This window comes from Nicotiana tabacum, chromosome 10 (assembly GCF_000715075.1).
Source record: "Nicotiana tabacum cultivar K326 chromosome 10, ASM71507v2, whole genome shotgun sequence".
Lineage (NCBI taxonomy): Eukaryota > Viridiplantae > Streptophyta > Magnoliopsida > Solanales > Solanaceae > Nicotiana > Nicotiana tabacum.
In genome coordinates, this window is record NC_134089.1 from 106248806 (window position 1) to 106262639 (window position 13834).

The 13834-nt window shown below is 38.6% G+C and overlaps 1 protein-coding gene across 1 annotated transcript; it reads left to right on the forward strand.

Moving 5' to 3' along the window:
• Positions 1 to 265: 265 nt before the first annotated feature.
• Positions 266 to 2039, forward strand: LOC107794951 (uncharacterized). The gene is made up of 2 exons (XM_075223173.1): positions 266 to 643; positions 825 to 2039. The coding sequence occupies exon 2, from the start codon at positions 845 to 847 to the stop codon at positions 1721 to 1723; it is 879 nt and encodes a 292-aa protein (XP_075079274.1). The 5' UTR covers positions 266 to 643; positions 825 to 844; the 3' UTR covers positions 1724 to 2039.
• The last annotated feature ends 11795 nt before the right edge of the window (positions 2040 to 13834 follow it).

Consider the following 13834-nt stretch of genomic DNA (forward strand, 5'->3'; position numbering starts at 1 on the left):
TTCTTTCAAATAATAATAGTACCAAACAATTTGAGATAGAAAAATTAAAAGGAAAAAAGCAGACGGCGGGCCTTTACGCTAATTGGTATTGATTTGGATAGCGTAAAGATAATCCAAAACCTCCATTTGTACAACTCTTGTGAAATCATGGAGTTAGTCACACTTTAATCGGGTCGTTGTTTCAATATTCCTGCCCCACCATTACCCGACCCGATCCAAACCCAACAACTCTCATAATTCTGCATATAAATGCAGTATGAATTAGAACATGCCAATGCCATAACCCCACACTGGGCACTGAGTACTGCACAAAGCAGTTCTTGTTAACTCTTCTCTCTTTACCCTCAATCATCAAAGCACACAATCTGACGAATCAAAGTAACAAACGCGGCAAATTACATCACTATTATTAATACAGAGTGATAAAGGATTGATATTTCCAAATCTTCTATTTGTGAATTTATCGATATTTCCCATTACGAAAGGCTAGACTACTGATCTTCTGACATCGTGCTTTCCACTACTACTACTACTCTTTTGCTCACTGCTTTTTGCTCTCAACTTGTTAGAGTAACCCGACCCCATCAATCTTTTTCCGCGTTGGGATCATCAATTTACACCACTCGGATCTGATACAATCAGCGTATGGGCCTGTCTCTCACTCTCTTCAACGTTGTTTGTTCTATTGTTCTTTTATCTCTCTCTTATTTTACCTTACCATATCCATAAGCAATAGTTTCATTCAAACTATTTGTACTATCTCGATTTTTGGATGTAGCTTCTGTTATGCTATTTCCCTGACCAATTTCTACTCATTTTTACAGATTCTTTATTATAGGTGAGAATGGGGAAAGCTGCTAGAGACTGGGCGCAGATCTACTCAATTTATGGTCTTGACGATTGGCACACCCCAATTTTCCTCTTAATTCATGCCATTTTCTTCTCCGTTCTTTCAGTGCTTTTTCTTCTCTACTTCGAACCCATCTGCTACTTCCTCCAGCATTTCTTACTTGGTGCTAGCGCCGCTCGTTTCACCGCCGGCTTCACCGGCTCCGTCACTGCTCTCTCCGCCGTCTGCCTTTTCTTCGCCGCCGGCAACATCTTCTACTCCTCTGTTTCCCTCCACTGGGAAATGGCACAGCGCATGGTCAACGCCGTTACTGACTGGTCAACCGTCAAGCATGCTCTCGACTTAGGCTGCGGCCGCGGCATCCTCCTCAACGCCGTCGCTTTACAGCTTAAGAAATCTGGATCATCGGGTCGCGTCGTCGGGTTACATCCGACTCCGACCCGGTCTCTCACCACTCTCCGAACTGCAGGGCTTGAAGGTGTCCAGGAGTACGTCACGTGCCGGGCGGGTGACCCGAGGACGCTTCCGTTCAGCGATAACTACTTCGACGTGGTAGCGTCGGCGGCCTTCGTGCACACGGTGGGGAAGGAGTTCGGGCAGAAGACGGCGGCAGCGGCGGCGGAGAGGATGAGAGTTTTGGGGGAGGTGGTAAGGGTGCTGAAGCCTGGGGGTGTAGGGGTGGTGTGGGATCTGGTGCACGTGCCGGAGTATGTGAAGAGACTGCAAGAGCTGAAGATGGAGGATATTCGGGTTTCGGAGCGGGTCACGGCCTTTATGGTGAGTAGCCACGTCGTATCATTCAGCAAGCCAAGTCATCATTTTGTGGGGTCCAATGAAGTTAGACTGGATTGGAGACTCAACAATCTTTGTTGAAAATTGAAATATAGCATATGAAAGTCAATATTGGTGATACCGTAAGTTATGGGTAGTATTTTGTACTTTTTATTTTTCTAGGGGCCTTTATGGCAATCTGGGGAAGCGAAGTGGAACCAGATTCAATAAAAATATCTACTACGAATATATAGCAAGATTTGAAAATGGAATATACAGAGAGGGTTATTTTCCCCATTTTGATGAGGGAACTTGAATTCGTTCTTCTATAGCTCTGAAGAAGTGTTATATGGTGAATATCTATTGTAATTTGTACATAATGTTTTAATATATGATTCTGATTAAGGGGCTACTAAAATTTGCTTTTTTTATTTGTCTTCTCTTTGTTGTTTTTCCTGGTTTAATCTCTACTATGATAGGATTGAATATATTATAGTGTTTCTAGAATAGTGGCACATAAGTAAAAAGCTTCATATGGAGAAATGCATATGAAGTTGGATTGCTGAGAACAAAGCACATAGGATTTAGTACTCCCTCTTATCCTATTTATTACTTGTTGTCTTTTACGCACCCTTTTAAGAAAATGTAATTAAGAAACGTTACTATTTTATTAATTTATTCTTTGATATTCATCATATTAATCTCTCCAATAAATGCTCACACTATTAATGCTAGGGTAGACTTGATTAATTTTTTCTTGATTTTTCTAAAATTACAAGTATTTAGAAATAAGAATTTTTGATAAACATGTCAAGTAAATAAGATCGGAGGGAGAGTTAAATGCTTTAATTTGAAAAAAAGCCGATGATTTCTAGAAACAATCCAAAGTATCCTCTTGTTGGGGTAAAAGTTTTGACGAATATTATCTCTCTATCTGAATTCAATCAATAAGAAAAAAATATCATATAAAGAGTGAAATTCTATAAAACACAATTATTTTGAACACCAGGAGTATATTGAGTCACAAAGTTATTTAACTTAATGATTACTAAAATATAATTAGAAGTTAAAATCTAAACTAATTTAAAATATGGTGGTTTGTTTTAATTTGAATTTATGAGAGAAACTAAAAGGAAAGTTTTATTAGGATGAGAACTGTTTTAGGGTAATAATTAGGTTAGGCTTGGGTTGTTGGGATGTCAATATCGTACGTAATAGAAAGTGAAGTAACGAATGACAATTTTGAATTGTTGTGGACCTGCTGGTGTAAATCATTACTGGTAATTTAGAACTTTACGTGGAAACAAGTTGGTTTTGAGCATTAAATTCTAGTCCTGTGTTTACCGGTAATGGCACAATTCTATAGTACAAATCTTGACTTTATGGCTACTTCCCTTTCTGAATATATTGAGTCAATTCTTGCTTAATTTGTGTAAGATTTGGATAAATAAACCAATGATACCAAGTAATTGAAATTCTGATATTCTCTTCTCTCACCTTGCAACTACGAGAGCTTTAGAATTCAAATTTACCACACCAAAACCACAACACAGAAAACCATTCATGTTAAATGGACAAATGGACGCGGCCTACTGCTGGCTATTACAATCTTAACATTGATAGGGCATTCTGATGTTTGGCTAAAAAATGCCTACCTTACATTTAGGTGTTTTGATATTAATATGAGTGACGTTTGAGCTTAATTACACTGTCTTATGTATAGGATCATTAGAACATGAAGACGAGTGAAGCTTGCACAAAAGGGTACAAGAAAAGGGCACGAAAACGCAAAAAAACCAAGTCAGGCGATGCCTGGCCTAAGGCCACCATTAGCTCGCGCCAGTCCTGACCTCGCGAGGCTCTAGGTGCGCCCTAGACCTGGCATCGTGAGGTCAGGTGCCCAGTACCCCCAACTCGTGAATTAAAATATTTCCTACTCAATTTTGGACTTTTACACTCCTACCCTAGCCTATAAATACTTTCTAAACATGATTAGTGAGGAGTGAGACGATTTTTGGAGGAAAAAGCACAGGGATGAACAACTTTGGAGAGGAAAATCATAGATATTTGGATAATAGTTACTACAAATATGAGTGGCTAAGCACTCTAGTTTCTAGGGGTGTGGTTGACATGAATATTGACATTTATTAATTACATCTTTGTTAATTCGAATTATCATCTCGTGGTTGTTTCTTTAATTCTAGTTTTCACTTGTAAATTATTGTAGCTACCGATTCACCGCACTATCTATCTACAGTTGGAAAAGACATGTTTAGATTAGAATAGCATTAAAGAAAGCTTGTTTTTGAACTCGTGGCTCGGAAAAAGATTTTGTGGTTAGGATAGGATATACCTAACGATCTAACGTAGTTGAATGTCGTATTTTCTTTGTTCATGATATATTCAATGTCATTGAAATATAAAATTGATATATTGTGGGTAGACGGATAGTATTATGAAAATATGCTATTTATATAAACGATTGTTGATTTTCTTACTGTGTGGAGCTTTATTTCTTAGCTCATCCATGGAGGTGCAGAGAGTGAGTTGAGAGAGAAGTTACTGTTGTATTGGTAACAACTAACTGCTGTACAACTCTATTTATAATTAAGCCTAATGACTAACTAATTGGACATCTCATATACAGCTGTCAACCAACCCCACTAATAGTCTAACTAACTAACCACTTAATTGCTCAATTTAGTTACTAAGCTACTTTAGGCTATCTACTAATCTTAATACTCCCCCTCAAGCTGGAAGGTGTAAAATGTTGAGCACTCCCAGCATGCCTAACAAGTATGAATGGTGAACTCTCCCAAGCCCTTTTGTCAGCAAGTCTACCTGTTGATCTCTAGTCCCCACATAATGTGTTTTAAGCTTCCCTTCCTTGATCTTGTCTCTTAGAAAGTGGAAATCGATCTCTATGTGCTTAGTCTGTTTATGAAAGATAAGATTTGCTGCAATTTGAAGTGCTGCTTTGCTACCAAAAACATGTCCATATGCTGCTTGATCTGCACTCTTAATTCTGCAAATATCCCTAAGAGCCAAACTACTTCTGAAGTTGCTGCAGCTAGACTTCTATATTCTGTTTCAGCTGAGCTCCTTGACTCACAGTTTGTTGTTTCTTTGACTTCCAAGATATCAGGGAGTCCCAAACTTAACTATGAAATCCTGTGACTGCCCTCCTAGTATTGGGACATGCTGTCCAATCTGCATCACAGAAACAAGTAAGACTGTCTGCTGCTCTACTATTAATCATTATGCCCATTCCTGGTTCTAGTTTTACATACTTCACAATCCTTAATGCTGCATCCCAGTGTGATTTCTTTGGAGCTTGCATGAATTGACTCAGTGTTTGTACTGCAAAACTGATGTCTGGCCTTGTGATTATTAAGTACAATAACCTCCCTATTAGTCTTTGGTAGGCTGTCACGTCCTCTAATGGCTCATCCCCTGAAATACCCAAATGTTTGACATGCTCTATTGAGGTGAACTTCTGATTTGTGTCCAAAGGTGTTGAGACTGGCTTGGCTCCTCCCAGTCCTAAGTCTGATATAGTTGCAATGCATATTTCCTTTGATTCAGTAGGATTCCTCTTTGTGATCTCAGTACTTCTATCCCTAGATAAAACTTCAATTCTCCAAGATCTTTCACCTTAAACTTCTGATGCAATACATTCTTGGTCTGTTGAATTGGGCTATCACTGCTTTTTGTGATCAAAAGGTCATCTACATATACTAACACCACCACTATGTCACCTTTTTCTTTCTTAGTAAACATAGAATAGTCATGTAAGCTTTGACAATAGCCTGTATCAACCAAAGCTTCTGACAGTTTTATGTTCCACTATCTTGAAGCTTGCTTCAAACCTTCAAACCATACAAAGATTTCACTAGTTCGCACACCTTTGTCTCCCCTATCTCCTGAAGCCTTGAGGAAGCTCCATATAAACCTCCTCAAACAAGTCTCCCTGTAGAAATGCATTATATACATCCATTTGAAAAATGTTCCAAATCCTTGATGTTGCCAATGCAATGACAGACCTGACTGTCACCATTTAATGACTGGTGAGAATATTTCATGATAGTCTAATCCTTCCTTTTGACTGTAGCCTTTTGCAACTAGTCGTTCTTTGAACCTTTCAATTTCACCATCAACTTTGTATTTTACCTTGTATACCCATTTTGATCCAATTGCATTCTTGCCTTTGGGAAGATAAAGTATCTCCCATCTGTTAGTATCTTCTAGTGCTTTGGTCTCCAGCTTCATAGCTTTTATCCATCTCTCATCCTTTGAAGCTTCCTGAAATGTTTGTGGTTCTATGTTTGCTGAGATGTTTGCTACTAACTTCCTGCCTTGTGCAAACAACTTGTGGTAAGAAATGTAGATTGATAATGGATATGCAATGTCCTTATGTTTTCCTGTTGTAACATAGTCTTCAAGCCATAGTGGTGCTTTAGTAGTTCTACCAGACCTCCTTAAGTTAGTGTCTGTTGAGCTGACATTAGGAACTTCATCCCTAGCATTATCAGTTGCTGGTATACTATCAGGTATTCTAGGCAGTTCTTCAAACTCAACATAGTCAAGATGTTCATGTTCAACAGAATCAATATCAGCTTTATTAGGAACTGTATCATCATCTGCAGGTGAATTTGCATCTACTGTGTCTGCTGCTGCATCTGCATCTTGATGCCCATGAGCTTGTCGATTGTTCTATTGATGAGCTACCTGAGTGTCAAGAGATCTCCCCCTATCAGGGGCTACATCGAAGACAGGACAAGAATCAGAAACAAACAAGTGAGCTTCAGTTGGCTTAGCAAAGGGAAAAATGTGTTCTTTGAAAACAACATCACGGCTCACAAAAAACCTGTTGTTGCTGAGATCTAAGAGTTTTCACCCTTTTGAGTAGTGGAATATCCTAAGAAAACTGTTGCTATTGCCTTTACGCTAAACTTGTCATTTCTGACAATGGTGGTGGCATAGCAAAGGCATCCAAACACTCGTAAATGATTAAGAGATGGTGGCCTTCCATACAATAATTCATAAGGTGATTTGCCTTGTAGAACTTCAGTAGGCAGCCTACTGATCAGGTAGACAGCCCCCTCAACATATTCTCCCCAGTATCTAGTTGGAACTTGAGCTTGAAATTTCAATGCTCGAGCAATGTCTAAAATGTGCCTGTGTTTTCTCTCGGCTACCCCATTTTGCTGAGGGGTATACACACAACTGCATTGGTGAATTATACCATATGAATTAAACAAATCTGTACACACTTTGTTAAATAATTCTGTTCCATTGTCACTATTAATCACCTTAATAACAGTAGAAAACTGAGTCTTTATTAATGGGAGAAACAACCTTAGTACAGTAACAATATCACTCTTCATTTGCAACAAGTAGACCCATGTAAATCTGGTATGATCATCTACTATAGTAAGGAAAAATTCTTTCTATCATGAGTAGGTGTCCCATAAGGACCCCATACATCCATGTGAATCAAATCTAAAGGTTTTTCACTAGCAGTATGACTAGTAGGAAACATTAACTTGCTTTGCTTAGCTAGTGGGAAAATAGAACTGTTACACCCCATGTTTTCATACATGAAAGTATGCCATAAGTGAATTGATGAAAGCTCGGGAATGAGATGTTAAATCCCGCATTTCGGGCACTAAAGTTTCGTCGTAAGTTATGTGACGCAAGCTCGGGAATGAGATTATTTTGAGGTTACAAATATTATGCTATTTCAAATAAGTAATAAGTAAATTCGTGAAGGTGAGAGGGTAAGCGAATCGAAAATGAGTTTCATCAAAGTTTGACATTTTGGGATAAAATACAGTCTAAGCTATAATACCCAATATTTATGAGCTTGTGCCATACAAGGTACCAAATGACCATGATAGTGAGGTGTATAAGGTATGTTAAAAGTGAGTAATATTTTAAGTAATTTGATATAATTCTTAATTATATGGATAATTAAGTAATTATGGATTTTAATGGAAGATTAATTAAGTAATTAAGTTATTTGGATAAAGATTAAGATATTTATGGATAAGTTTGATACCCAAGTAAGTGACTCTTAAGTCACATTATAAGGTGGCAAAACTTGGAGGAGTCTTTGGCCAACTAAGCAACAAGTGGGCCCCACATCCACTAATATAAAATCCTCTCAAAAGCACAAAATTGAGATGCTTAATCTCATCTACAAATGTAACAGATCTCCAGCCAAGAAATCTTCATACGAAATTATACTACGTAATATTATAGCAACAGAATTTTGCGATTCTAAGGGAGTACGGTGCAATCGTTCTCAAGAATATCATACGGATTTTCCCCTACTCCGATACGCCGTTACGTGTTGTTAGAGGAATTGTCAAGAGAATCGGTCTAGGCATGTTAAGGCTATCCCTTCTTTCCTTTTGGTATGATCTATATAACACAAACAAAATGAGCAAATACACAACTTCTATAAATGACTCTGTTCATAGAAGTATTAGAGGTGCCTATGTTCTTGAATTCCCATATGTCCTATTATTCTATCATCTATTTATAGGTCTCATAAAATATGTAAGTTGATAAAGTTTACTTCATGATATTAATTAAAGGCATATTGGTCTTATGAGATTTTGAGAGATTTTATTGACGTACTTCTCATGCATTGCATTCATGTATACATGTACATTGACCCATGACCAGATGACATTATATACGCGTATATATGTATATTATATGTATATGGGATATGGGAAAAGGTTACAGCGTTATATACGCACCACCACCTGATCATCTGGTATAAATTGATGATTTTGCTTGCAGTGGCCGAGATGATATGATGGAATACCCATAGACATGACATTCATACGCATATGCATGACTATAAGTATTTCATGATTTACAAAGTTATCCAGATTTACAGGTTGATTCATTTACTCCATGTTTCTTCCATGTCCTTTATATACTTATTTATGTGCCTTACATACTCGGTATATTATTCTTACTAACGTCAATTTGGCTGAGAATGCTACATTTTATGCTCGCAAGTTTCGATTGATAGGTTGAGGGTCCTCCAAGTAAGCTATCAGCTCAGCGAAAGGTGTTGATGCGCTCTATTTGCTCCGGAGTTACCTATTTGGTCTGTATGCATTGGACACGTATTGATTGGTATGTCGGGGCCCTGTCCCGGCCTTATGATGATTATGTATCTTATAGGCTTGTAGATATATGTCATGTACGTAAAAGATTGTATGACCTTGTTGGCCTATGTTTAGTGTACGAGTGCTCATTTTGGTCTTATAGGCTTGTATTCCTTATGTATAAATTGGTATTACATGTTTTATTCTAGTCATCCTACGACAATCTTTCTGTCTCATTTAGTTTTGATAGCATGATACGAAAAAATAGGTTATATTGTATTTGATTGAGTAAGGTACCGGGTGCTCGTCGCGGTCCATAGGTTTGGGTCGTGACAAAAGTGGTATCAGAGCAGTTCTGTCCTAGGGAGTCTATAATTAGAGTCTTGTTTATGGGTGTGTTGTGCACCACACTTATAAGTAGGAGGCTACAGGGAATTTAGGATTGTCACTCTTTCTTCTTACTCTAGATGGTGTGGTAGAGCTTAGTTGTAAGAACTCAATTTCCTAAACTCTATCTCATTCATAATACGGCGATTCCTACATCTAGAAAGATGGTTGGTAAGGGATTGAATGCGACTGTGAAGGAGTTGAGTCAGAGGAACTCGATTTTGCATCATGCTTATGATGAGTAAATGTAAGGTCTCCAGCAGATCATGTATGTACTAAGACGTGTGAGCTTCTGGAAAAGGAGTCCTAAGGCATGAATATCTATCCACCCATATGGTAAAAAGCAATGAGAGAATCAGAAGGTAGATACAAGTTTCAACAAGTAAAATAAGCAAGATGAAGAAGGGTACGAGGTACTCAGCTAGTGAATATTATCATTACTTACCACTAAGCATTTTGAGTTACCTTCAACAATAATAGAGGTATGTACAATTGGCCACACCCATCTCATTTATTTCCTATGGGGGATAACAGAATTAGTATAAGAGAATGACGGATATCAAGATCCGGCTGGGGTTAGAGTAACCCAAAATGATGAATGGATTGTTTGTATTAGTTGACATTTCTGAAGGATATTGAAAATGTGCTAATAGATCTCCTTGTGAGATACTCATATGGTTCACTCTAAAATAGTACAGCTAGATATGAGTACTACAAAGATGGGCACTGGAAGCCTTGAAGGGATAAATATTACCTTAGTGTGGTTCCCGTCCCTAGTAGAGAAAGAATGTTAGGTAGCCAGAAGAGCTAGTAGATGGAGCAAGGGGAGCTAAAAGCAAAAGAATATCTTGTTCGAGTTTTCAGAATAAAGTGATATACATAAATATTAGTGGGAAATAAGAAGAGAGTTAATGAAACATTTTGAGTAAGATGTGATACATGGATGACAACGGTAGATAAAAAAGATGACAGTATTAAAGAGTCTATAGTCAAGTGAAGGAAGAGACGAGAGGTGACAAGCCTTGAGACAACAAAAGGGCATAGGCCATAAAGTTATATCCTCATTTCGAGAAATAAGTTCGTGACTCCAACGCGACTACTAGAAGGAAAAGTTAGACCCCAGAATAATAGAAATCAGTATGGGCTGGTGAACAAGATAAACTAAACATAAATTAGGGTTTGAGTGATTTGATATTGATTGACATCATGAGAATTTCATATTTCATTTCGGCGATAATAGAATGGACAACAGAAGAAGATTCATGAGAAATTCAGGGAATGGTCATTCAATAATACGCTTCCTTAAAACAAGCCATGTGAGAAACGTTAAGCTTAAGGGATGGTATATGCCAATTATACTAGTGTCTCCCTCGTGAGTAAGGAATTTTGTTATCTTTAGTACAGAAGGATTACCGCAAGGCGAGTAAGGGTCATCGATGATGAGAAAATACCGCCAAAGCTGAAGAGGTAAAACATCTATAGGCAGATTGTCGTAGCACTAAATCTTGGGACTCCCCAAAGGGGGGAATATGGAGTGATGTGACATTAAGTCATAATTAAGTGGTTCTACTAATTATGGAATGGTAAAGAAAGAATGCTATAAAAATGGAAAAAGGATGAGATTGCACTGATTCAAAGCCTACAGATATGCTAGGATTCTAGAACATTATGCAGACACGATGTCAAGGAGAGGAAGTAAAGGTTTCTGCCTGAGATGTTGTTGATAAATAAGGAGCTAGTGCAAGACATAAGTTAAGACAAAGAAAATAACCCAAGAGAGATTACGCAAAACATATATATGAGAATGTGCCAATGAGTAGTTAGTAGTTGATTTAGTAAGAGCCTAGTTATGGCTAGGCAAAAGGATACAGGCAAACCAAAAGATCGTGCAAGATAAACATAGTGAATCCCAACATGGGGAATTCAGTCTCCCAGATATGACATCATGACCCTTCAGAAATATTCAGATTGGAGTTTAGGTAGTTAAACGTACCGTATGAGTGTTACGGAAATAAAAAGAGAGTTCCACTGGGAAGATGATAACTAGGGATTCTAGTTCATTTTACAATTTTTTTACTTGAGTTTTGGATTAAAAATGTATACAAATAGTCCCAAAGGCTTATATGTTGTACTTGTTTGTAGGGTTTGGTAAAAAAAGTGACAAGTAGTCAAACCAACTCAAAAAGGAGTGAAACATACACAAGTACCAAGAACAAGTCAAAGCATAGTTGCAACAGACCCACCGCGGCCGCAATCCATTTAGTGCGGTCCGTGGTGAGGAGATTCAGAGAGGTGCAAATTGGAGCTTAAAGCAGTGTGGTCCGCAGAGGTTTTCTCGTGCCCGCAATCCATTTTATGCGGTCCACAAAGAGGGGGTTTTAGAGAGTTGGAAGTTGGGACAATTGAAGCCAGTGCGGTCCGCGGAGCATTTTATGCGGACCACAACAAAGCCACCGCGGTCGCGGTGCATTTTGTGCAGCCCGCGGTGACTAGATTCAGAGAGTGAATATTCAAGACAAAAAGCCTCACCGTTCCACGGTACCTCTGCAAGGGTATTTTTGTGCAAAAAATTCGGCCTAGTATAAATACTTTCTTTTCACATTTTTAGGGTATTTTTTATAATCTGTTAGGTCCCAGAGCACGTGAACGGCTGTTTTATTCCATTTTGAGTAATTTGTAGCTAGATTAACACTGAATCTTCAATATCTTAGTTTGTAATCATAATTTATGGGTTATTCTTCATCTATTTTTCTGTTTTCTTCCATTATTATGAGTAGCTAGACCCATTAGCTAGGTTGTGGCTCAACCCTAGTATGAGTATTTGATGGGTCTTTTGTTTTAAGGCTTAGATGTTTATGGGTAGTTGATATTTGGACTGATTTGTGTTTTCCATGTTGAATTAGTGGTTGCAAACACTAATTTGTGCCTATTTGACTTGGGCTCTTCTTGAGAAAGAGGGTTTGAGTCTAGCGAAATCAGTCCAACAAGGAATTGGGGTGTAATCAAAAAATTGATAACCCCAATTAAAGGGTTAAACTTAGAGATAATACTCACTTGAGCCTATATTGCTTGCACAATTTGGACACCCAATTAGTCTTGAGAAAGTTAATTAGGGCAAAGTTACTCAAGTTACCGAGAGGCATAGAGTGAGTATTTCCGTGCATTGGCTATATCGCAATTACCAACATAACATCTTTGCCTTAGGCTATAGATCCTGTCAAGTATTTACTTAGGAGAAAGTCACTTCCCTAGTGCCTCTTTAACTATTTAGAAAACCTTACAAGCATCCACTCTTAGTTTAATTAGCATACTATTAGTTTAAAAAATTAGAAGTAACAAACAACCAATGATTATTGGAAGTGTGATTAAGAGCACTACACATTACTAGTTTAGATAGGAATCCAATTCCCAATTCTAACTCCTTGTGGATTCGATCCCGACCATCTCGGGTAAAAGCTGCTTCGACCGCTCTCGCCAATTTGTAGTGGTGTAGGGTTGGCACCGATCACTTTTTGGTGCCGTTGCCGGGGAGCTAACGTTTTTGGATATCTATCTAAATAGTTTTGTGTATTGTTCTTCTTTACTTCTGTGTTACTAATTTGTATGTGTCGCAAATTCAGATACAAAATGGCAGCAAACAATGCACCTCTTGGAGATCTTCCGCTAGGGGAAGGGGTAGATGACAATATTGATGATGAGATCCCTATAGCACCTCAAATACAAAGGAGAGGCTGACAGGCCAATGATAATGTTCCAGACCCTCCCCCACCACCTCCAAGAATGGCTCCTTGAGTGCTTCCCAACCAAGGATATGCTAGTGCAATTGTCCCGCCCCGGATCCGGGAGGGAAATTTTCAATTTACAAATGTGGTGCTGACTTTATTGGAGCAACGAGGGTTTTTCATGGGTTCTCCCTATCATAATGATTACAAACATCTCAAGGGTTTCGTGGATACCTGTTGGGGAAGCAAACAAACTAATGTGTCAGAGGATGCACTTCGGTTGAGATTATTCCCTTTCTCACTTAGAGGGAAGGCATTGTATTAGCTTGAAAGGATTCCCAACCATTCCATCACTACTTGGGATGAGTTGGCAGATAAATTCATTGCAAAGTTTTTCTCGCCGGGACATATGGCAGCATTGAGGGATGAGATCTTAGCTTTCAAGAAGGAGCCCAACGAACCATTGCATAAGATATGGGAGAGATACCGAACCATGGTAAAGGAATGTCCCAACAATGATATGCCTAAGGCAATGATTCAACAGACATTCTACCAGGGCATTAACACAACAAATCAGTGTATAGTGAACTAACTTGACGGGAGTAATTTCATGAAGCTGTCTTATGATGAGGCTTGTGAAATTGTTGATGAGATTGCTGAGACGTCCTCCGCATGGCAAAGTAGAGCCAATATGCCACAGGGTGACCCCACGGTCATCCACTTGCACAAAAGCTCCATGATCATGGGCATGCAATAACAGAGCTGGCAATAACAATGAACCAGCTAGCAAAGGCACAATTACAGTAGGTTCAAAATCCAAGACAGGTAAATGCAATAGTGCAATAATGGTGGATTCCAAGATGATGGTTATGATGGGCAGAATGAAGAAGTGCAATATGCGAATAATTATCAGGGCCAAAGGGGTAATTCTTCCAATCAACAACAATGGAGACCCCAAGGCAATTGGGGCAATC

What these genes read in the sequence shown, in the direction of transcription:
- LOC107794951 (XM_075223173.1), top strand. Translation starts at nt 845, where the DNA reads ATGGGGAAAGCTGCTAGAGACTGGGCGCAGATCTACTCAATTTATGGT.